General features: G+C 44.2%; 1 protein-coding gene across 1 annotated transcript in view; it reads left to right on the top strand.

The window, feature by feature from the left end:
- The first annotated feature begins 438 nt into the window (after nucleotides 1-438).
- The window catches only part of RPGRIP1 (RPGR interacting protein 1), a 39,952-nt gene continuing 14,562 nt past the window's right edge, over nucleotides 439-25,828 (top strand). Inside the window, 11 exon segments of the mRNA XM_031668262.1 lie at nucleotides 439-766; nucleotides 2,962-3,122; nucleotides 4,207-4,350; nucleotides 4,802-4,952; nucleotides 7,576-8,028; nucleotides 8,191-8,342; nucleotides 8,787-9,129; nucleotides 10,900-11,084; nucleotides 11,692-11,895; nucleotides 13,025-13,163; nucleotides 17,969-18,066. Of these exon segments, the coding sequence (XP_031524122.1) occupies nucleotides 544-766; nucleotides 2,962-3,122; nucleotides 4,207-4,350; nucleotides 4,802-4,952; nucleotides 7,576-8,028; nucleotides 8,191-8,342; nucleotides 8,787-9,129; nucleotides 10,900-11,084; nucleotides 11,692-11,895; nucleotides 13,025-13,163; nucleotides 17,969-18,066 (2,253 nt within the window). The 5' untranslated portion in view covers nucleotides 439-543.

The raw sequence follows: 25,828 nt of genomic DNA, 5'->3' as shown, positions 1-25,828 counted from the left end.
CACTCCTGCAGTCCAACCCGGGTAACAGCTCAGGACCACTGGTGTGTGCCACCATGGCTCAAAAAAAAAAAAAAAGGAACCAGCCATGTGTATTTTATACTCAGAATGGGTCTGCTCTGACAGCTTGATGCAATAGGGTGGAGGATACAGTTTTTGAAAAGTTTAATTCCTGCCCTTCAGCATATTGGTTTATAATCTAGGTCAAAGACAAACATTCTCTAGCCATTGGTGAAGGTAGATAGAGGCATGGGGTATGAAACAAGGAAGATTTTGTTTCTCATTTCTCATCCAGCAGGGCTGGGAATGTCTTGGTACATAGTTCCCTGACTAAAGATAGCCATCATGATGGAGAAGTTCCTTGGGAAATGGATATGACTTGGGATGTTTGCTAAGTGAGATATCTGAGACCTAAACAGAAGCGGTACTGAGCAATAACTTAGTAGGACTCAAAAGTTCCAAGGCAGTTGGTAAATGACAGTTAAGAATAAAGCAAGGGGCAGAAAAAAACATGTAGGGGAATGAATGAGGAACTAGGTCCAGGAGATGCTGAACCTGGATAATAAAGACGTCATATCACACACCTTGGGGTATCCATCTGAGAGCTTGCTTTCTGTTGTCAGTATGCTGGACAGCAGTAGTCAGCCCCACTGGAGCAACGAGCTCATAGCAGAACAGCTGCAGCAGCAAGTCTCTCAGCTGCAGGATCAGCTGGATGCTGAGCTGGAGGAGAAGAGAAAAGTTTTACTTGATCTGTCCAGGGAGAAAGGTAGGTTGGACCTTGAAGAGCTCACTCAAATGTGGCATCCTTTACCTCTGGTGTGGGAGAAGAGAACTTGAGCCATCATTTCTTAAATCCCCTCACTTGATCCTATTCTTTTGTGGGTTGTAGGTAACTAGAATGAGAACACTAGCAATAGATCAGATCTACAATCAGGAAAACATGACACCTATCTCTCATGTATACTTTTTCCTGTATAATGTCTTTCCATTTGAGAAGATGCTAGTTTTTTTGTTTGTTTGTTTGTTTGCTTTTGTTTTTGTTTTTTTCTGAGGTGGAGTTTTGCTCCTGTTGCCCAGGCTCAAGTACAATGGCGCAATCTCAGCCCACTGCAACCTCCACCTCCCAGGTACAAGCGATTCTCCTATCTCAGCCTCCCAAGTAGCTCGGATTACAGGCATGCACCACCACGCCTGGCTATTTTTTTTTGTATTTAGTAGAGATGGGATTTTACATGTTAGTCAGGCTGGTTGTAAACTTCTGACCTCAGATAATCCACCAGCCTTAGCTTCCCAAAGTGCTGGGATTACAGGCGTGCGCCACTGCGCCTGGCCTGCCAGTTCTCAATTTATTATGTTTTTCAAACATTCAGTTTATTGAAAATTTTATTTTGTTTTGTTTTGTTTGTTTGTTTTTTCTGAGAGAGTCTCGCTCTGTCACCCAGGGTGGAGCACAGTAATGCAATCTTGGCTCACTGCAACCTCTGCCTCCCAGATTTAAGAGATTCTCCTGACTCAGCCTCCCAAGTTGCTGGGATTACAGGTGCCCACCACTACACCCAGCTAATTTTTTGTATATTTTAGTAGAGACAAGGGTTCACTATGTTGGCCAGGCTGGTCTCAAACTGACCTCAAGTGATCCATCCCCCTCAGCCTCCCAGAGTGCTGGAATTGCAGGTGTAAGCCACTACACCTGGCTGAAAGTATTGAAAGTGAATTTCTCTGTCTTTTATCATTCTCATTATTTTAGAGGTAACTGGAAGACTTTTTTTTTTTTTCTCTACCCAATTCTTGAAATTGAGAAGCAAATTACTATTCTTGGTTACCACTGCCATTTCACCCCCGTCTTAACTCTTGGATCTCAGGAGATAGGTATTTGGAACATTTTAAAATACTGTCAAAAAGACCTTCATCTTATTACTTTTTCCTAGCCTGGACCTGAATATTTAGTCTTATCAAATTTATATCTCATCAGGTTTTAGTGTATTCAAATAGGAATCTGAAGGAAAAGAGATATGAAATCAAGAAAAATAGAGGCAAGAACCACAAAAAAATAAAGTTTAGGAGCACATGCCAATTAGTATGTATGAAGCACAAGTGAAGTCTTGTAAGGACCTTCAGGGCAATCTAATTTAATCCCTTCTCTAATGCATGATGATGAAACGATCTGCTCACTGATTACCTTTCTTCTGTGAAAAACACACACAACCTGGTGTGGTGGCTCCTGCCTGTAATCCCAGCACATTGGGAGGCCGAGGTCAGCAGATCACATGAGGCCAGGAGTTTGAGACCAGCCTAGCCAACATGGTGAAACTCCATCTCTACTAAAAACATGAAAATTAGCCATTTGTAGTTTCGCGCGCCTGTAATACCAGCTACTTGGGAGGCTGAGGCACAAGAATCGTTGCACTCTAGAGGCAGAGGTTGCAGGGAGCCAAGATCGCACCACAAAGAAAAGCTGGAGAGGTTGACTCCTGAGTGATGGAGTGAGACTGTCTAAGGAGAAAAAGAAACACACACACACATTGGAACACAGAAATGCCCATCCTCCATCCAGGCCAGGGTGGGTGTGAAGATGGGTGTCACAGAGAGCTAATGACCTAGAAGTCAGAATGGAGTGGGGGTGGAGTTGGTGAGATACTTGTTTCGATGGTGCTGTCAAAAAGTTTGGATTGCCCTAGTCAGTCAAGTGATTCCCTTCCTGTTTTGTGTTGTTATTGTTGTTCCACTTTCCACTCTACTGTTCTGCAGGTGTCTTTTGTTTTCGGAGCGCAGGTAGTATCACCTCAGTTTACTGAGTCAATAAGCTAGAGTCCTCCTCTGTAGAAATAATAGAGAATTGCTTCTCAAATTTATAACATTAATTAAACCTTAGTGGGAAGATTCAATTCACACTTGATCCAGCTCTGACCATGGTGATAAATAACTACAGAGTTTCAAATTTCTGGATTATTTTTTCCCCAGCCCAAAATGAGGATCTGAAGCTTGAAGTCACCAACATACTTCAGAAGCATAAACAGGAAGTAGAGCTCCTCCAAAAGGCAGCCACAATTTCCCAACCTCCTGACAGCCAATCTGAAGCAGCCACTCACCCAGCTGTGTTCCAAGAGAATACTCAGATCCAGGTAAGAGCCTCTTTTAACAAACTAGTCCACTCGGCAGAAAGATCTCTGGCAAATATCCCTAGGAAAGATGACAAGATTAGAAAACTAACTAAATAATATTTTGTCCTGACTGAGGCCTTTTTTTTTTTTTTTTTTTGAGACAGAGTCTCGCTCTGCCGCCCAGGCTGGAGTGCAGTGGCCGGATCTCAGCTCACTGCAAGCTCCGCCTCCTGGGTTTACGCCATTCTCCTGCCTCAGCCTCCCGAGTAGCTGGGACTACAGGCGCCCGCCACCTCGCCCAGCTAGTTTTTTGTATTTTTTAGTAGAGACGGGGTTTCACCGTGTTAGCCAGGATGGTCTCGATCTCCTGACCTCGTGATCCACCCGTCTCGGCCTCCCAAAGTGCTGGGATTACAGGCTTGAGCCACCGCGCCCGGCGAGGACTTTTTTTTAAACTTTTTTTTGAGATGGAGTTTCGCTCGTTTCCCAGGCTGGAGTGCAACGGCACAATCTTGGCTCACTGAAGTCTTTGCCTCCCAGGTTCAAGCAATTATCCTGCCTCAGCCTCCCGGGTAGCTGGGATTACAGGTGCTTGCCACCACAGCCGGCTAATTTTTTTGTATTTTTAGTAGAGACAGGGTTTCGCCTTTTTGGCCAGGCTGGTCTCGAACTCCTGACCTTAGGTGATCCACCCAACTCAGTCTCCCAAAGTGCTGGGATTACAGGTGTGAGCCACCATGCCTGGCTTGAGGACACTTTTTGGAAAACTATGAGAAGGCTGAGAGTAGAGAACTTCATGAGCTCCACCCATTTTTTCCACTCTTTGAAGCTCATAAAATTTAGAATCTTTTTCAGATGAGGACTTGAAAAGATCTGTGGAAGAGCAAACAGTCGTTAGTGGCTGTATGATCTCCCTTCACTGCTGCTACTGAACATGAGGACTAGGGGAAAGAGCACTTGTGAAGTAATATAGGTCCTCTTTTACATTTTGGAGTAGTTTCTGCTGCTAGTATTTTACTACTACCAACAACTGTTTTATGGAGAATCGTTATTACTTTACCTGTCATATTTGTACTCCCTTTTACCAATGCGTTTCCCTCTACAGCCAAGTGAACCCAACAACCAAGAAGAAAAGAAACTGTCCCAGGTGCTAAATGAGTTGCAAGTATCACATGCAGAGACCACATTGGAACTAGAAAAGACCAGGGACATGCTTATTCTGCAGCGCAAAATCAACGTGTGTTATCAGGTGCAAGGAAAGATGGTACAGGAAGGGGATGGATAATAGGGACGTGGGAACCACTCACAGGACTGGGAATGAAGCAAGACCTAAGTTTCCAGGGCTGATGCCAGGTGGTGTGCTATCCTGAGCAAACACAGAATGGCTATCCTTTGAAGAACTTGAGGACTCACTTGTGCCCATGGCACCTTGGCACTAGAAGTCAGTGATGGGACCAGCCCATGCCAATGGCAAGCATAAGGCTTCTGGGTTCAAATTTTGCCAGTCCTAGGAACCACCCTACCTCACTGATAGCACAACTAGTCTTGGAGGGGTCTTCAAGGAAACCAAACCTTCTTTTAGTGGGTGAACCTGCCCAGCTAAGGGTAGCAGTCTTCTTGACCTAGCCAGTGCCACATTTTTTATGCTGTTTGGTTTTAGGCCACTGAGATAGAAAAGTTCAGACATTATTTTGTTTCAGGAGGAACTGGAGGCAATGATGACAAAAGCTGCCAATGATAATAGAGATCACAAAGAAAAGCTGGAGAGATTGACTCGATTACTAGACCTCAAGAATAACCGTATCAAGCAGCTGGAAGGTATTTTAAGAAGCCATGACCTTCCAACATCTGGCAAGTCTTAGTCCTTTGTTCTCCTCACTTTGGAGCCCTTCCACAGCTAACGCCTGCGTTCCACTCTGTGTACTTGTCAAGAAGGGCACCTCTCATCTCCTTAGCATATGACTCATCCCTCTTATTCTTTATCCTATCATTTTTGTTGTTTTTTGTTTGTTTTAGAGATGGAGTCTTGCTCTGTTGCCCAGGCTGGAGTGCAGTGGTGCGATCTTGGCTCACTGCAACCTCCGCCTTCCAGGTTCAAGTGATTCTCCTGCCTCAGCCTCCCAAGTAGCTGGGATGACAGATGTCCGCCACCACACCTGGCTAATTTTTTGTATTTTTAGTAGAGATGGGGTTTCACCATGTTGGCTAGGTTGGTCTGGAACTCCTGACCTCAGGTGATCCACCCGCCTCGGCCTCCCGAAGTGCTGGGATTACAGGCCTGAGCCACTGCTCCCGGCCCATCTTTGTTGTTTTAATACATGTTAGCAGCTTCTTTCCCTCCATCATGTTTTTCTGATTTCTCTGTGGAGTTTCAAGAGGGCCCAGCAATTGCTTCCAGGGGCTTAATTCTGTTGTGAGAATGAACGTCACTGTTGGCTCTCAGGGTGGTAGTGTAACACACAATCTCTCTCTCTCGCTCTGTCTCTCTCATCCTTTCTCTCTTGCTCCTTTCCCTTGTCCCTCTCTCCTAGTCACTGTTTCCTCAAAGCAGTTTTAGTCAGATAATAGAACTTCATCACTCATCTCCTGTTACTCTTGTTAGTGATTTCTGTTTTAAAGTCTCTAAAATTGTTGTTGCAGTTTGAGGATGCCGACGGTGACAGGGCAGCTGGCTGGACACTGAATGCAAGTTTCATATTGTGGTGCCTCCTATACTTAGTGTAGTCACTGCTGACCAGAGCCTGGTCTCAGGCTTGTTTGTCAAGACGCTTGGCTTTATTTTTATACCCAGTGGTGAAAGATGTGACTCACAGAAACCAAATTAACCAGAAGCTGATATTTAAACCCAAATGTCTGTTATTTTACAATAGTGGCTATTCCATTGCTGCCATGAGAAATTTGGAACCACAGTCCAGGGCAGCCCTCTTTCAGGAAGCAAAATCAGTAAGTAGGTTTCTTAGTGAGCATGGAATAGAATCAAGGGACATGGCTGGGCACAGTGGCTCACGCCTGTAATCCCAACACTTTGGGAGGACAAGGCGGGCGGATTGCCTGAGGTCAGGAGTTCGAGACCAGCCTGGCCAACATGGTGAAACCCCATCACTACTAAAAATACAAAAATTAGCTGCTGGGCGTGGTGGCAGGCACGTGTAATCCCAGCTACTTGGGAGGCTGAGACAGGAGAATCACTTGAACCTGAGAGGCAGAGGTTGCAGTGAGCCGAGACTGGGCCATTGCATTCTAGCCTGGGCAACAAGAGTGAAACTCTGTCTCAAAAAGAAAAAAGAAAAAAAAGAATAAAAGCACATAAGTGTCTCTGGGCCATAATTTATCCATGTCAGGGTGAGTCTGATAAAAGGTCACTGCTCCTACCTATGTCTGAAGATTTATTTGCTTTAGCTAATAGTTCTTTGATCACTGATAAGGATAACGAGTTTTTCTATGTTCACCAGTTATTTGTATTATACCTTTTGAGAATTGACCATTCCTATCCTTTGCCCACTTCTTAACAGTATCCTCTTCATTTATAGAAATTCTTTTTATGCTGAGATTATTACTCCTGCATCATGTAATGCAAAATTTTAAGTATATTCTATTTAATTATATTAATGTTGTTAATTAAGAAAATAGTCTCCTTATTCGTGTGTGTGTGTGTGTCATGAAGACATTCTGATGTATCCAGAATATTTTATTCTACTGCTTTAACTCTTAAAATAGGACCTTGAGCAGCAGCAGCACACTGTGATGACTCAAATATTCCCCAATTTGAAGCAGGCTATATATCAAAGTTTGTGATTGGTTGGACTTGGGAGATAATACCCAGATTTGCTAGACTGTCTACCTATCTTTACATCCCACTGCCAATATTTCCTACCTCTTTCCAGTAAGTCTCCTTTCCCACTTTTTACTCCATTACTCTTTAACTTATAATGTACTTTTTGCCTTCTTATGTTGAAACCAAATTCTGAACAGAATGAAAGATCTGGTGACTGACCTGGCTGGAGAAGGAGAAGCATTTCTTGGTGGTACTCAATGTAATGTCATAGACACTATGTCTTCAACTTGCTATTATCTCCATGGCCAATATACCAAACTTACAGAAATATTCATATTTTTGTGTTTCTAGTACTTCTCTTATGGAATTACCAATTAATTCATAGGGCCACAATGTACGCCAAAACAATGTCATATATAAGACAAAATGTGCCCCCAGTGTTTTCGTAAGTTTAGCGTCTACTTTCCAATCCCTCCTTTTGTACCTTCTCCCTAAAGCTGGCATTGGATTATTTGGCTGTCAAAATTCAATGCTCCCGGATGTCATTCTGTTGCTTTTCTTTTTGAATCACGTGGTTTCTTGAAATAATCACAACTTGGACTTCCACCATCTGTTTTATATTTCTTTTGTCCACCCTCCTCTACCCTGAGAAAGAACTCCCTACTCTTTAATGGATGGGCAGTTTTCTTTCCCCTCTAGAACAGCTCAAAGATGTTGCTTATGGTACCCGACAGTTGTCATTATGTTTGGAAACACTGCCAGCCCATGGAGATGAGGATAAAGTGGATATTTCTCTGCTGCATCAGGGTGAGAATCTTTTTGAACTGCACATCCACCAGGCCTTCCTGACATCTGCCGCCCTAGCTCAAGCTGGAGATACCCAACCTACCACTTTCTGCACCTATTCCTTCTATGACTTTGAAACCCACTGTACCCCATTATCTGTGGGGCCACAGCCCCTCTATGACTTCACCTCCCAGTATGTGATGGAGACAGATTCCCTTTTCTTACACTACCTTCAAGAGGCTTCAGCCCGGCTTGATCTACACCAGGCTGTGGCCAGTGAACACAACACTCTTGCTGCAGGATGGATTTGCTTTGACAGGGTGCTAGAGACTGTGGAGAAAGTCCATGGCTTGGCCACACTGATTGGTAAGTGCTGTTGGCTTCCTGCAGCTCCTAAGCACCAATGCAGAATTTCCCAAAGCCTACAGTTGCTTTTCTGGTGGTTTCTTATTTTCTTCCTTTGTCTTTGTTCTTGATCCTTGCCACACCATCTGTATTCTCCCTGCTCTCATACTTTCTGCTGCCCAGGAGCTGGTGGAGAAGAGTTCGGGGTTCTAGAGTACTGGATGAGGCTGCGTTTCCCCATAAAACCCAGCCTACAGGCATGCAATAAACGAAAGAAAGCCCAGGTCTACCTGTCAACCAATGTGCTTGGAGGCCGGAAGGCCCAGGAAGATGAGGTGAGAAAAAGGATGTGTTGAGGCATCTCAGAGGAGCCTCAGCCAAACAGCTCATGAAAACAGTTCAGTCTTCCACTCTCAATAAGTATTTGTTGAATGTGAATGAAAGAGAAAACTGTCACACCACAACTAGTCTGGATTATTCCCTTGGTCAGGCTTGAGTCTGAAATGGAAGTATGCCTTTGGAGCTAGCTACATCCTTCATCCTTGCTGTGAACAGAATAGTTTCTCTGTGCTGTTCTCTCAGTTAAGTCGTGAGTGCTAGTATCTCCCTCAAATAACTGCCAGAGCCAGTTTGCAGGCAGGTGAAGATCATTAGGTTTCTTCCTCATCCAGTTGGGATAGCTGTTCTCTAGATCATAGCTCTTCCTCACCACAGATCCTAGGCTTCACATACAACACTCTCAAGCTGCCCTTTTCCTCACATGACCAACATCTTTCCAGTTCAGATTGGAGTCTTGGGAACCTCAGAACGAGCTGCAGATTGAAATCACCAAGTGCTGTGGCCTCCGGAGTCGATGGCTGGGAACTCAACCCAGTCCATATGCTGTGTACCGCTTCTTCACCTTTTCTGACCATGACACTGCCATCATTCCAGCTAGTGACAACCCCTACTTTAGAGACCAGGCTCGATTCCCGGTGCTTGTGACCTCTGACCTGGACCAATATCTGAGACGGGAGGCCCTGTCTATACATGTTTTTGATGATGAAGACTTAGAGCCTGGCTCATATCTTGGCCGAGCCCAAGTGCCTTTACTGCCTCTTGCAAAAAATGAATCTATCAAAGGTGGGAGTTCGAGGTTATTGCATCTTCACGTCCTCTTCCCAGTGTTGTCTCCCTGTCCTGATTCTACTTTTCTTTGATTACTTGCTTGAAACAGTCTCTCTTAAAACCTGAAGAGAAAGGATTTAGAATATTGTCAAGAGCAACAGAGCAGAAGACTTAGAGCCTCACTACTTGTATGGAAACACTGGCTTCTTCTGCTTCTTTTCAGTCACAAAGACAACATTCCGGAGTGGGTAGAGCCAGCAACCTGAATTCTATACCTCTGTGTCTGAATAAACTTTTTTTTTTTTTCCCAAGATGGAGTTTCACACTTGTTGTCCAGGCTAGAAGCTGGGATTACAGGCGTGCGCCACCACGCCTGGCTAATTTTTGTATTTTTAGTAGAGACGGGATTTCTCCATGTTGGTCAGGCTGGTCTTCAACTCCCGACCTCAGGTGATCCACCTACCTCAGCCTGCCGAAGTACTGGGATTATAGGCATGAGCCACTGTGCCTGGCTGAACAAACTTTTTCAAGCTCTGTAATGCTGTCTAGTATCTGCCTTTACTTAAGGCCTGTTGTTTCTTAGTGTATAACTAGATAAATACGTGATTATAAACTGAGACCTTAACACTCCCCCATCATTCTCTCACTTCTTTTAAACACTGGACACAAATTAGATTTCCACACCAGGCCATGTCAAAGGCAAATGTCTTGGATTTTTTTTTTCTCCCAGTGTGGAGCTGAGCTCCATACTGTCTTTCCTAACTTTTATACCTAGGATTGTGGGGGCGTACCAAGAGGGGTCGACTCTTTGACTACGGTCCTGGGAGGGTGAGGCGGGGGTATCCATGTTCTCCTTAGGAAGTGGGAATAGCTGCAGCCAGAAACAACCATATTTAACAAGGTTCTGGATGCTCCAGGAAATGTGTGCAGCTCTCTCGTCAATACAACTGCTTAAAAAAAGGCTGACACTTCTGGACGCAACTGCTTTGCCAAACAGAGGAAGCAGTATAAGCCATCTGTTAATCAGTGTTACAAATCAGACGTCTGGCATTTCGAAAAAGCCATTTTGCTTAAGTTTTCTTGGGACCACTTGAGGGTAGAGACGACAGTTTTCTTGGAACAACAAAGGCACAGTAAGCATTTGATAATAGTAATAATAATGCAGGCGGTAGCTGGTGAAGCAAACCTCTTGTCCCAGCACTGGGAGGCCGAGCGGGTGGATCATGAGGTCAGGAGATCCGAGACCATCACAGCTGTATGGTGAAACCCGTCTCTACTAAAAGCCTAAAAAACTAGCAGTGGTGGTGGCGGAAGCCTGTAGTCCCAGCTACTTTCGAGGAGGCTGAGGCAGGAGAATAAAGTGAGGCCTGGGGCCGAGGCTTGCAGTGAGCCGAGATCACGCCACTGCACTCAACCTGGAGGTGACACAGTGAGACTCCGTCTCAAAAAAAAAAAAAAAAAAAAAAAATTATAATAATAATAATGCAATCTTGTTTATTGGCTGGATGACTGATGACAAGCAAGCTGTACTCCTTTTCATACACCTTTCACTATCTCTTCCTGAATCCTAGAGATAACCCATCTTCCCTGGTTAATATTCTAACTGCTCTGCTATTTGATTTTACTTCTGAGTGTATCATCATCGTAATTATTTGATGGATGTTAATTAATTGCTGATAAAATATGTTGAAATTAAAAATAGGAAGGAAATAGATAAGATGCTGACAAATGCTCACTTGTTTATTTCATGTGATCAAGTCTTATTAATATCTGTTTGTCTCTCAGGTGATTTTAACCTCACTGACCCTGCAGAGAAACCCAACGGGTCTATTCAAGTGCAACTGGATTGGAAGTTTCCCTACATACCCCCTGAGAGTTTCCTGAAACCAGAAGCTCAGACTAAGGGGAAGGATACCAAGGACAGTTCAAAGATCTCATCTGAAGAGGAAAAGGCTTCATTTCCTTCCCAGGTAACTCTCCAGGACTCCACAGGTGGCAGATCTCTGCCAATCCGATGGAGCAGATTTGAAGGAGACAGTATTATAGTTGGAGTAGGTGCTCATGCCTGTAATCTCAGCACTTTGGGAGGCCATAGCAGGCGAATCACCTGAGGTTGGGAGTTCAAGACCAGCCTGACCAACAGGGGGAAACCCTGTCTTTTCTAAAAATACAAAAAATTAGCTGGGCATGGTGGGGCATGCCTGTAATCCCAGGTACTCAGGAGGCTGAGGCAAGAGAATCACTTGAACACAGGAGGTGGAGGTTACGGTGAGCCGAGATCACGCCATTGCACTCCGGCCTAGGCAATAAGAGTGAAACTCTGTCTCAAAAAATAAAAAGAAATTCCCTGTATGAATGTCATGTGTCCTGTGAACTTAATATATATCCCTCATAATGCCGTGAGACTACTGATGGAGCGAAAGCCTGGGTTTTATTGTGGAAAGAGAGAGAGAGAGAGCATTTCTCAACTCCGTGAGGAAAGAAATGAAGTCTAATGCTAGTTCCTAAATCCCTTTCTTGTGTTTCTAGGTTGTTAAACTACTATCTTGCAACGCTGTCTCTGATCTTTCTATTCAGGACCAGATGGTACCTCCTGGGGTTCCCGTTGAAGCTGGTCAGTATCAAGCAAGGAGAAAATCTCCTCATGGGGGAGAAAGAAAGGAAAAGGAGCACCAGGTTGTGAGCTACTCAAGAAGAAAACATGGCAAAAGAATAGGCGTTCAAGGGAAGAATAGAATGGAGTATCTTAGCCTTAACGTCTTAAATGGAAATACACCAGAGGTAAGACCTTAAAAACTCTGAAGCGCTAAATTGTGGGTTGTAGTGTCCCCAGATGTATTATTCTCAGAGGTAGAAGCAGAAGCAGACACACAAGATAAGCAATAATCGGCCGGGCATGGTGGCTCCGGCCTGTAATCCCAGCATTTTGGGAGGCCGAGACGGGTGGATCACCTGAGGTCAGGAGCTTGAGACCAGCTTGACCAACATGGCGAAACCCTGTTTCTACTAAAAATACAAAAATTAGCCGGGCGTGGTGGTGCATGCCTGTAATCCCAGCTACTCAGGAGGCTGAGGAAGGAGAATCACTCGAACCTGGAAGGTGGAAGTTGTGGTGAGCTAAGATCACGCCATTGCGCTCCAGCCTGGGCAACAAGTGCGAAACGCCATCTCAAAAGAAACTCGCTCTGTTGCCCAGGCCAGAGTGCAATGGCACGATCTCGGCTCACTGCAGCCTCCTCCTCCCAGGTTCAAACAATTCGGTTGCCTCAGCCTCCCAAGTAGCTGGGATTACAGGCACCTGCTACCATACCTGGCTAATTTTTGTATTTTTAGTAGAGATGAGGTTTCACCATGTTGACCAGGCTGGTCTCCTGACCTCAGGTGATCTGCCTGCCTCGGCCTCCCAAAGTGCTGTGATTATAGGCGTGAGCCACCATGCCCGGCCAACAAGTATTAACTTTTAAAAATTAAAAAGAGCTAGTATTGTCTGGACATGGTGACTCATGCCTGTTATCCTAGCACTTTGGGAGGCTGAGGCATGCCGATCATGTGAGGTCAGGAGTTCGAGACCAGCCTGGTCAACATGGTGAAACCCCATCTCTACTAAAAATAGAAAAATTAGTCAGGTGTGGTGACGAGCTCCTGTAATCCCAGCTACTCGGGAGGCTGAGGCAGGAGAATCGCTTGAACCCAGAAGGCGGAGGTTGCAGTGAGCCAAGATGGTATCACTGCACTCTGGCCTGAGTGACAGAGGGAGACTCTGTCTCAAAATAATAATAATAATAATAATAATAATTTTAAAAAATAAAAAGAGCTAGTATTTAAAAAGAAGGCAGGAAGGAAGGAATGAAGAAAGAAAACCAAACCAAGATATTACCAGCTATGTAATATTGTTGTTCTTATTCTGAAGCAGGTGAATTACACTGAGTGGAAGTTCTCAGAGGCTTACAGCTCCATAGGTGATGGCTTTAAAAATGAGCCAGAGGAAGAGGAAATGACATTATCCCATTCAGCACTGAAACAGAAGGAACCTCTACATCCTGTAAATGGTATTGTATTTTAAAATCTATTTTTTTCCCCAGCACTTTGGGAGGCCGAAGTGGGCGGATCACAAGGTCAGGCATTCAAGAGCAGCCCAGCCAACATGGTGAAACCCGTCTCTACTAAAAATACAAAAATTAGCTGGGTGTGGTGGCACGTGCCTGTAATCCTAGCTACTCAGGAGGCTGAGGCAGGAGAATTGTTTGAACCCAGGAGGAGGAGGTTGCAGTGAACTGAGGTTGCACCACTGCGCTCCTCCAGCCTGGGCGACAGAGCGAGACTCCATCTCAAAAAAAAGAAAAAAAAGCAATTTTTTTCTGTTTAATCATTGAATTGTTTTGCCAAGCTAGTTATTTACTTTTCCCCTTCATCTTAGAATGCTAAATTTTTCATGGAAAATTAGTATGTAAGACGCTAGGCCCAGTTTTGTGTTATAAGTGTGATGGTTGGGTTAGCCAAGGCTGGAATTCTTAAAGAAGTAACTTACTCAGTGTTTATAAAATGTTATTTTGCCCCAGGGTTTTTTTGTTTTGTTTTGTTTTTGAGATGGAGTCTCATTCTGTCTCCTAGACTGAGTGCAATGGCATGATCTCAGCTCACTACAACCTCTGCCTCTTGGGTTCAAGCGATTCTCCTGCCTCAGCCTCCCGAGTAGCTGGGATTATGTACACACATTGTATTTTTAGAGATGGAAGACGATACACAAGCAGTCTCTGGAACCTGACCTTAGGTGGGGATCCGGCCATCTGCCTTCCAGTGTTGAGGGTGTGGAGCCACCGTGACCCAACCTAGTTTGATCACTTTCCCATTGCACTGGTTTGTTGGCTGGGCGAGTGGCTCACCTGTAGTCCTGCAACACTTTGGGAAGTGAGACGGTAGATCGTACCTGAGGTCGGGAGTTTGGAGACTAGCCTGGCCAACATGAGAAACCCGTCTCACAGTGCAAAATGGCTCACTTATGTCCCAGCACTTTGGGAGGCCGAGGCGGGCTGATCACAAGGCTCGTGGAGATCGACCCTCACAGTGAAACCCCGGCTCCCTACTAAAAATACAAAAAATTAGCCGGGCGCTGTGGTGGGTTTCTGTAGTCCCAGCTACTCAGGAGCTGAGGCAGAACATGGAACCCGTGGAGAGGCATGGAGTTTGCAGTGAGCCGATCGCGCCACCGCACTCCAGCCTGGCGACAGCGCCGGTGACTCCGCCTCAAAAAAAAAAAAAAAAAAAAAAAAAAATACAAAAAAATTAGCTTGGGTGTGGCATTCCCACGCCAGAATCCTTGTGCTACTGGGGAGGCTAAGGCAAGACAATTGCTTAAACCCCAGAGGCAGAGGTTGCAGTGAGCTGAGATTACACCACTACAGTCCAGAGCTCCAGCAGTCAGAGCAAGACTCCTGTCTACAAACAAAAACAAGCCGTTTATCTTATCAGTTGAGTTTTTGCACCCCTTCACCCCTTTATGCCTAAGGTCCGTGCCTCAAATGCCTTCCTCTAGTTCTGACAGTGGTGAGAATAGTGGTTACTCCTAGGAGAAGGAAGATGGTTACCAGGAGACACTTAATCTACCAACGGCTTTATTTCATTATTGTGATAGAGATGTTCATTTTACAACGATTTAATAAGCTGAACATTTATATTTCATAGGTTTTTCTATGTGCTTGAAAAATGTAATAATGAGAGGAAAAATATAAAGGCAGATATGAAAATATTGTGAAAAGGGAGTCTTTACTACTTAAAAAAAGCTTTTTTTCCAAATCTCTAGAAGTATTTTGTATATTATATATGTGTGTGTGTATATATATATATAAAATTATTTTTTTTTTTGAGATGAAGTCTCTCTCTGTTGCTCAGGCTGGAGTGCAGTGGAACTTCAGGCTCACTGCAATCTTCACCTCCCAGGTTCGGAGAGTGAGTCTCCTGCCTCAGCTCTAGAGAGTAGCTGGGACTACAGGTGGTGTCTCCCAGCATGCCTGGCTAATATTTGTATTTTTAAATGGTTCAGGTCATATGCTGTTCAGTTGGTCTCAAATTCTGGCCTCTCACATGATCCACCCACCCCAGCCTCCCAGTGCAGCATAGGATTACAGGTGTGAGCCACCACACCTGGCCTGTACCTTTTAAGCTTTGAATGTATTTGCATAACTTAAATGGAAGAGCTAAAAGCATAATTTTTATGTTTCTTTTGAATGTGTATTCGAATAACTTCTTAAATGGGAAGAGCATAAATGATTTTTCTCATGAGAAGGATAATTTTTCCATTGATTGCATAATCCCATTTTTCCATCAAAGTTTACTCAGTGTAAGGAAGGTTAACAAGAATAACCAAGCCCAAAGTTTCCCAGAGCCAAATTTACATGATCAAGAAACTTGCTATAAGAGAACAATTCCATTCTTTTTTTTTTTTTTTTTTGAGACGGAGTCTCGCTTCTGTCGCCTAGGCTGGAGTGTGCAGTGGCCGAGATCTCAGCTCACTGCAGCCTGCCTCCCGGTTTACGCATTCTCCTGCCCCTCAGCCTCCGAGTAGCTTGGGACTACAGGCTCTCACCACCTCAGCCCGCTAGTTTTGTATTTTTTTAGTAGAGACAGGGGTTTCAAGCAGCCAGATGGTCTGATCTCCTGACTCTGATCCGCCTCGCCTCCGCCTCCCAAAGTGCTGGGATTACAGGCTTGAGCCACCAAGGCCGGCCAACACCCATTCTCTTATGATTTGTAGACAATGTAACATTATTAATTCTTAAAATAGTAGAATAAATGCACACCGTGTCTGTAGGATATGAAGTCAAAATCCAGACCTGAATGCAGGGGTCTGAAGGTCTCAATTCCAATTCTTCTGTGGTAGTTGATTAAGTATAATCTATATCCACTAGGTTTTTCTCCTTGCAGAAAGTGAAATATGGGACCAGAAGGTAATCTAAACCCCATGTACTATATGGTCATCTATTTATAGTCATAAATAATAAAAGAAGACTATTTCTGTGGAAGCCTAATTGTTAGTTATTGTTTTAATATCGCTGTTCTCCATGAATTTCAAAAGATCAAGACTGGCCAGGCGCGGTGGCTTACACCTGTAATCCCAGCAGTTTGGGAGGCAGAGACGGGCAGATCACCTGAGGTCAGGAGTTTGAGACTAGCCTGGCCAACATGGTGAAACCCTGCCTCTACTAAAAATGCAAAAATTAGCCAGGTGTGGTGGCAGGTGCTGGTAACCCCATCTACCTGGGAAGCTGAGGCAGGAGAATTGCTTGAATCTGGGAGGCAGAAGTTGCAGTGAGCCGAGACCATGCCATGTACTCCAGCCTGGGCAACAAGAGCAATACTCCATCTCAAAAAAAAAAAAAAAAAAAAAATCAAAACCGCCAGTTAGTACTCTCAAGAAGCTAAAATCTGCCTGGTTTCAGACGTCTGAGTGGAGCTATCAGAGGCAGGATGCTGTAGTTGTTGAAAAAGAAGCTTATTAATATTTTAGACAAAGATCTAAGGGTATTAGGTAAAGGCCGTCAAGAAATGAAAAGAGCCTGATTTTAAGGCCATTTCCACATATGTAGACAAAGCCTTGTGTCCTTTAGCAGCCTTTGCTTTTGCTGCCCCTCAGACCTTTTCCCTTTGAGACCTCAGTGAAACGGACAACCCAAGATTTTGAAATTTTACAGAAGAGGCACAGCTTGCTGTCCAGTTATCTAATGCTGTGTAACAATCTACTCCAAAACTTAGTGACTTAAAACAACAATGATCATTTCTTTGGCTCACTACTCTGCATGTTAGGCAGGTCTCATGAAGAAGGCTCATTTCTCCTCTCTCAATGTGGCATGAGATGGGGTAGCTCAGCTAGGGGGCTGATGGGTTTAACTTGCAAGATGGCTCACCCTACTCGCTGATCAGGTGCTCCTGGCTGTCAGCAGTTGCTTGGGCTTCCTCACAGGTTGGTAGCTGAGTTCCAAGAGAGCCAGGTGCAAGTCCATGGCATTTTTGTGTTCTGGCCTTAGAAGTCACATAGCATCACTCCTACCATACTCTTTCAGTTGAGACAGTCCAAAAGATCCACCTTAGTTGAAGGGGAGGGGACAAAGACCCCAGCACTCAATAGGAGCAGTGTTAAGGTCAGTTGCATTGTGAGGAGAGCACGTGGGATGGTAGAGATCATTTGAGTCTATCTTTTTTTTTTTTTGAGACAGAGTCTCTTGTCACCCAGGCTGGAGTGCAGTGGCTCGATCTCGGCTCACTGCAACCTCTGCCTCCTGGATTCAAGCAACTCTCCTGCCTCAGCCTCCTGAGTAGCTAGGACCACAGGAGTGCGCCACCAAGCCAGGCTAATTTTGCGTTTTTAGTAGAGATGGGGCTTCGCCATGTTGGCCAGGCTGGTCTAAAACTCCTGACCTCAGGTGATCACCTGCCTCGGCCTCCTGAAGTGCTGGGATTACAGGTGTGAGCCACCGCGCCCGGCCAGAGAGGCCATCTTTGGAAAATACAATCTGCCCCACCCAGTTGCACTGCTTTACCTCAAGCTTGGCCATTTTCTTCAACCCCCACAAAAGGACTTCCTTCTTCCTCCCTTACTCTCACCCTTCCTTCCTGCCTTCCTTCCTTTCTGTTTTTCCTTCTTTCCCTTTCTTTTTTTGAGAAGTGAATCCTGTATGTTTAGCAAGCTTCTGAATAAGTGTACCTTTGAAAAAGAGGGTTTGATTCTTAGTAAGTGAAGACAAAATCTAGACACTTGGAACTAGTGACCAGACAGTGGATTGGAGATGTGTGTGCTGGGTCTTTTCTTGGGCTAGAGTGCTTTGAAACAGTTCTATAACTGCAACCTCTTCTCTAGCAGATAAAGAATCCTCTGAACAAGGTTCTGAAGTCAGTGAAGCACAAACTACAGACAGTGATGACGTCATAGTGCCACCCATGTCTCGGAAATATAAGGCAGTAAGTACACTGGTGTAATCATTGCATACGAGATAAGACTATAAATAATGACAGTGACCAGGCATGGTGGCTCACACCTGTAATCCCAGCACCTTGGGAGGCCGAGGTGGGCAGATCACCTAAGGTCGAGAGTTCGAGACCAGCTTGACCAACATGGAGAAACCTCATCTCTACTAGAAATACAAAAAAAATTAGCCAGGCGTGGTGGCACATCCCTGTAATCCCAGCTACTCGGGAGGCTGAGGCAGGAGAATCGCTTGAACCCTAGAGGCAGAGGCTGCAGTGAGCTGAGATCGCGCCATTGCACTCCAGCCTAGGCAACAAGAGCAAAACTCTGTCTCCAAAAAAAAAAAAAAAAAAGCAATAATGACAGTGTGCTTAGTGGCCACACAAGTAAGGGTCAAAAGGTCAATCCAGTTTTAATGAAGCTGATGGAAAATGCAAATTGTTTAGTTAAATTTATGTTTCATGTGAACGAAGGTCGCCTGGTACAGTCAGATAAATGGATCATTTTCTTGAGATGGTGTAAATGATGACTTGCTTCAATACTTCTCTCCTATCTGGATCCTTTACCTGTTCTTACTCCCATATCCTCCATTGTGTCCTGTAATTCATGCCCAGCCTGAATGGTACCCCTGTCTTTAAGTCCATCTAAGGAGAACAGGTTTGCTTTGGGAGATGGAGTCTGGAAGAGAGGACGGGATTCTTCATGGGAGGGCTCATGGAGATCTTTCCATTTCTGCTGTTTTTTACTCAACCCGTAATTATCTGTTAAACAGTTCAGCCTCAAAGCTCTTTCAGAACTAATTTAAGAGACACACATATATTAATAAATATCCAGATATATTCAATAATCATTGTGTTCTAACCTTGTGGGTTACAAATGGGTAGAAAACAATTAGTCTTAAGTCACTGCTGCCTGGCACATTTGTAGGTTCTCAATATTTGTTGAGTGAGTGACTAAATAAAAGATTCAGAGCAAATTGATGATTATGAACTTCATTAGAAACATTAAATAAGAATGTAGGATGACCTAAAACCAAGGAGATAGATTATGTAATATAAAGTTTGTTGTAAGAAATCAGAAAAGGGAATTTATGGTTGCTTTTGTAGAGGTTGGAAAACTCTTCCTTGAAAGCTGGAATTTGTGCTGAAGAACTGCAGGAAAATGAAGGATATTGGAGTGAGGAGAAACAACTCAAAGTCAGTAGACTTAAACATTGACTATAACACATAGTTCAATTTCAGCCAAGGTGTGGTGGTTCACACCTGTATGTAATCCCAGCACTTTGGGAGACTGAGGCAGGCGGATTGCTTAAGGCCGGGAATTCAAGACAAGCCTGAGCAACATAGCAAGACAACTGTCTCTACATAAAATTTAAAAACTAGCTAGGCGCAGTGGCTCACATCTGTAGTCCTAAGTATTTGGGAGGCTGAGGTGAGAGGATTCTTTGAGCCTGAGAGTTTGAGGCTGTGGTGAGCCATGATCTTGCCACTGCACTGTAGCCTAGATGACAGAGAGATACCCCGTCTCAAAAACAACAGCAACAGCAAAACCAGTTGCGTTTCTCTTTGTCTGAACTTTTATCTATCATATATTTTTTAGATATTATGTAGTTAATATACTGAGAAGTGTTTGTAATACAGATAGGAGCCACAGAATGTCGGAATTAGATAACACTTAGATATTACCAAGGTAAAGAAGACTAAATGATGTGTACAGGATTATTGAGTTAGTGAAAGAGCTGAAACTCCAGTTGAGGTTTTTAAACTGTGCCACCTCTTAAGTAACCAAAAAAGCAGCCAGCTGATCAGCAAACTGATCTTGAACTGTAACAAGCCAGCCAGATTCCATTTTAAAAAGTACCTAAATTGAAGACTCCTAAATAAGATACCCTTTTAGGAAACTTCTTTGTGTGCCCCAAAGTGTTACTTGAGAAATTAAATATGCAAAAGGAACCTACTTAAGCAAAAAATTAGTGTTATTATCAAGTTAAACTTATAACATGGGCACATATATATTAAATTATTGTTGTATTCCAAAATGTCTAGGCATGAAAGATAGAGGGGGTTGAAAGCTCAGAGTCAATACTTGAGTTCTGTCACTCCTCTGCCTGGGGTCAGCCGGGATGAATGGACATGAAGTACAGTGTAATGTTTTAGAGCATAGAAATTTGGCTGAGACAGTGATTTAGATCCCAGCTCTGCTACTTACTAGTCATACAGCTTTGGGAGAGTTATTTAACCTCTATTAGGCCTGTCTCCTTATCTGTAAAATGTAAGTAGTAATATACCCATCTGATGGTGATGTGGCAAGATTAAAATAAGGGTTTAATATAGTGCCTCAGACAAATTAAGTCCCAAATGATAGTGATGATGAGTGTGATGATAATAGTAGTCTCGTTTCCCTGACCTATTGGAGTTCTCAATGTTAAACAATTTTTTTTTTTTTTTTTTGAGATGGAGGCCTGTTCTACCGTGGTAGGCTGGAGGCCAGCAGCGTGGCACAATCTCGCCTTCCCACTCGCAACCCCTCCTCTCTGCCTCCCCAGGTCTTGGGCAGGATTCTCCTGCCCCCAGGCCCTCCTGGAGGCAGCTGGGACCCCACAGGTGCATCACCACAGTTCAGCTAATTTTTGTGTTTTTAGTAGAGACGGAGTTTCACCATGTTGTCTAGGCTGGTCTCAAACTCCAACTTCAGGCAGGATCCACCATCCCTTCCAAAGTGCTGGGATTTACAGGTATACACTGTGCCCTGTCTAAGTTAAACTTTTTTTTTTTTTTTTTTAAGACAGAGTCTCAGCCTGTCACCCAGGCTGGAGTGCAGTGGACTATCTTACCACTGTAACTCCTCGGCTCTGGGTTCAAGTGACTCTCCTGCCTCAGCTTCTAAGCAGCTGGGACTAGACACACTGCTGTCACCTCCAGCTATTTTTTGTTTGTTTGTTTTGAGACTCAAGTTTAAAGAGCCTAGCTGGAGTAAGGCCCACTGACAAAGCCTGCCTTCTCCTGAGCCTGCCATCTCCTGTCTCCCTGCATGGGACTGGCAGACAGCCACACGCCATATTTTTTTTTAGAGTTTAGAGATTGGTTTCACTGCAGCACAGGATAACTTCAATCTCCTGACTCATGGATCTGCCCGCCCGGCCCCAAAGTGCTGGGATTAGGCTGAGCCACCCTCACCACAGGGCCTCCCTCTTCTTAATGTTACTAACGCCGGGCGCTGGCTCACGCCTGTAAATCCCAGCACTTTGGGGAGGCCAAGGCATGGATCACAGGTCAGGAGGATCGAATTATCCCAGCACAACACGGCAGAAACCCCGCCTCTACTAAAAATACAAAATTAGCTGGGCGGGTGGCGGGCGCCTGTAGTCCTGTAGCAGGAGGCTGAGGCAGGAGAATGGCTGAACCCAGGAGGCTGAGCTGCAGCAGCTTCGGCATTGCCACTGCACTCCCAGCCCTGGCAACTGAGCTGCAGGACCTGCCCCAAAAACAAAACAGAACAACAAACAAAACAGGCTACTAAGAGGGGAGCAATCATTTTCATTTGCTCTACTACTTTAGATTACTGTTTCTTTAGCAATAGTGAATGTCGAAATTTTTCTCTATGGTGTTATTAATTTCCAGGTGTCGTGGGATTTCCTGACCCTTAAGGTGTATGCTAGGTAGTAAGATTTTAGTGCAGCCTGCCCCTGAGCCAAAATTAGATAGCACCCTAGCTACAAGCCGGAAGGTGCTACCTGGCACTCAACTCTTGAGGGTCGCCAGCAAGTTCAAAATGAGTTGATGCCATTTCAATGGTTAATAATACTAATTGCATGCTTTTTGCTGTTCAGTCCCACAAAATTACATAATGGAATTAGCTCATGTAAAGAAAGGATTCTGAATCCAACAAAATAGCTGATTGAACCACATATTGTCATACCTTATATATAAAAAAAAAAAATGGTTGACAATTGCTGTGTCTTGTATATAGTCCAACCTAATATGAACAGAATGAAACATCTGCATACTTGGAATTTAAATTTTAATCTATTCATCCTCCCATTTCGCCATTGTTACCAGAATAAACTTGATGTAGTCTGCATGAATATGGACTTCTGGATTATTGTCCCAGGTTTTCATGCACAGTTTAAAAATTTGCTGGGTGGGGCTCATGCCTGTAATCCCATCACTTGGGAGAGGCCGAGAGGTGGGCGGATCAACGAGGTCAAGAGTTCGGCATAAAGCCCCAGCCAAATATGGAGAAACTCTGCATGAAATAGCAAAAAATTAGCTGGGGCATGATGGCAGGTGCCTGTAACTCCCAGCTGCCATCCGAGGCTGAGGCAGAGAACGCTTGAGCCTGTGAAGGTGGAGTTTGCAGTGAGCCAAGATTGCACTCACTGCACCCAGCCTGGGCAAGAGGCAGACTCCATCCCAAAAATTTGTTTTTTTCTTTAACTAGTTGTACAGTGGCTCACACCTGTAATCCTAGCACTTTGGGAGGCTGAGGCGTGGTGATCACTGGAGGCCGTAAGCCTGAGAAACAGCCCCACCAACATGGTGAAAAACCCGGCCCTACTAAAAATATATAAAAATATTAGTCGGATGTGGTGGCACATGCCGGTAACCCCAACTACTCAGGAGGCTGAGGCATGAGAATCACTTGAACTCAGGGGATGAAGGTTGCCGTGAGCCGAGATCACGCCACTGCACTCCAGCCTGGGTGACAGACTAAGACTCTGTCTTAAAATAAAAAAAAATTTAAATTGGACTACACAAGTAAGGTTTAGAATACATTTTTTTTTGTTCCAGGATTTTTAGTGAATTCAAAAATTTTAAATTAAACAACTCAAGATGGTGAAATACTTTTTTTTTTTTTGCAAAATACTAGAATATTACAAATAAAGCTGAATCACTTAGATTGACCATTATCCTTAATCCCCTGCTGTCTTTGCACCCCATTCCCCCAAGAAAACCATTGTTGTGAATTTTGGGGTATATTTTTTCAGGGCTTAAAAAATAACTTTAACTTTCATAGTGTTTTGTATTTGCCTCTTTTTCCTTCAAATAAATGACACAAAACTACACATATTCTTTTTTAAAACCTTATTTTGAAATAATTTTAAGGCCAGGCATGGTGGCTCATACCTGTAATCCCAGCACTTTGGGAGACTGAGGTGGGCAGATCATGAGGTCAGGAGATCAAGTTCATCCTGGCCAACATGGTGAAACCCCATCTCGACTGAAAATACAAAAATTAGCTGGGCGTGGTGGCGCATGCTTGTAATCCCGGCTGCTGGAAAGGCTGAGAAAGGAAAATTGTTTGAACCAGGGAGTCAGAGGTTGCAGTGAGCCGAGATGGCGCCACTGCACTCCAGTCTGGCGACAGAGCGAAACTCAGTCTCAAAAAGAAAAAAAAGAAAAATAATTTTAGATGTACAGGAAGGTGCTGTGTAATTTGTATTTAGTTTTACTCTTTTTTTTTCTTTTTTGGTAACGTTATGAAACATGTATTTTTCAATCAGTAGTGTTTTGAGGTTCCATCCACATCGATATATTTAGCTTTTTATACTTCTTTCTTCTTAACTGCTGATCAGTAGTGCATTAAAATAATACATGACCTTTCGTTTAGACAGAACTCTAATGGGTAATGATTGAGATTTCATACTGTGTGCCAAGTGGTTGCTATTCATGACTCTCTCGGGCTTCACAGCAGCCTTATGAGTTATTCTTTCCTTCAAGTAATTATGAAGCGCCTGTTTTAATAACTGCCAGGCTCTGTGGGCACAAAATGGTGGATAAGACAGACTTGGTCTCCTCTCTCTTGAATCTCACATACTACTGAGGGAAAACATGTACATCAGTGAGCAAATAAGTAAAGCAGATAGCTCTGAGATTCTAAGTATTATGACGGAAATAAAAAAGGCGATATAATAGCAATGGGGGGCTTGAACTAGGATAGGTGTTAAGGAAAGATTTCTCTGAGGAGGGTACGTTTGAACTGAAATCTGAAGAATGAGAAGGGAAGAGCTACCCATGTACTGGGTAAACTGTACTCCATCTCAGGCAAAGGAATTGGTAAGGTAGCGTCTGAGGTAGGAAAAGAGCTTCATCTATCTGAGGGAAAACAAAGAATGGTCGGCTGTGGTTCGCCTGATCCTTAGTGACTTAGAGGCCGAATGGATCAATTTGAGGTCGGGGAAATCAAGACCATCCTGGTGAATACCGGTGAAACCTCGCCTCTACTAAAAATACAAAACTAGCCGGGCGAGATGGCGGGCTTCTGTAGTCCTGTAGCTACTCGGAGGCTGAGGCAGGAGAATGGCGGAACCCGGGGCGGAGTTTGCAGTGAGCTGAGATCCCGCCACTGCACTCCAGCTTGGCGGCAGAGCGTAGACTCCGCCTCAAAAAAAAAAAAAAAAAGAAAATCAAAAGAAAATTATGCTTCTGTCTTCACATATATTATTATCCCCCCACCCCCTTTCAAAGGAGGACAGTGAAGTCGAGGGAGAAGGGCTTGCTCAAGGTAACATTTAATACAGTTTTACTGAGGTATACCAGCAACAGGCACTAGATACCCGATAGATTTTCATGAGCTGCATGAGTGGTTGCTCAATGCCTGTAATCCCAACACTTTGGGAGGCCGAGGCAGTGGATCACTGAGGTCAGGAGTCGGAGACCAACCTGGGCAACATGGCTTAAACCCCATCTCTACTGAAAATAAAATTAGCCGCCATGGTGGCACATGCTATAGTCCAAGTCGAAGCTTGGGAAGGAGAATCGCTTGGAACCAGGGAGTCAGAGGTTGCAGTGGAATGAGACTGCACCACTGCACCCAGCCTGACATTAAAAGTGCTAGACTCCATCTCTAAGTAAATAAATAAATACAGATTCCCAAGAGCAACTCTAGACAGTCTGATGTAACACAGAGGCTTTTATACATTTTTTATAGCAATCACTATGAGAAATACATTTCTTCATAGTATCCACAGATAACACTCACAAAAACAAGTTTCGGGTGGCTCAAGTTTAATCCCAGCACTTTGGGAGGCCAAGACGCATGGATCATCACGAGGTCAGAGATCGAGACCACCCTGGCTAACACGAAGGAAAACCCCGCTCTCTACTAAAAAAAAAAATACAAAAAACTAGCCTGGCGAGGTATGGCTCTGTAGTCCCAGCTACTCGGGAGGCTGGGGAGGGTGAGAATGGCGTGAACCTGGGAGGCATGAGCCATGTGTGAGCTGAGATTCGCCACTGCACTCCAGCCTGGGCACAGAGGAGATTCCCAGCCTCAAAAACAAAGCTCAAGAAACCAGGCTTACACATTTGCCATGCTCTCCTCTGTTCCAGACTATATACTGGCTAACTTGCCTATCCTTACCTATTGTTTCTTTTTAAAGCTAGTGAAACCCTAATCTGACCCATCAAAGTGTCGTATCTAGATTTTTGGTAAAACACTGTATAGTCAATGGTTTTCTTAATGTGTGGGAGAATTGGATGTTGTAGGATAGGGTTACAGAGAAACGCCAAATAGTTGTTGTTTTTTTTTTTGAGACCTAGTCGCATGGTCTGCTGCCCAGTCTGGGAGTGGCACTGCAACCTCCTCGCCTCCTAGGTTCAAGCGACCTCATATGTCAGCCTCCCCAGTTAGGGTCTACAGGCATGAGCCACCATGCCTGGCTGATTTTTGTATTTTTAGTGGAGATGGGTTTCACCCATGTTGGCCAGGCTGGTTTCTCAACTCCTGGACTTCAGGTGATTTTTCCACTTCAGC

Source organism: Papio anubis, chromosome 7, assembly GCF_008728515.1.
Source record: "Papio anubis isolate 15944 chromosome 7, Panubis1.0, whole genome shotgun sequence".
In the NCBI taxonomy this organism is placed as follows: domain Eukaryota; kingdom Metazoa; phylum Chordata; class Mammalia; order Primates; family Cercopithecidae; genus Papio; species Papio anubis.
This window is presented reverse-complemented; position numbering and strand designations above follow the sequence as displayed.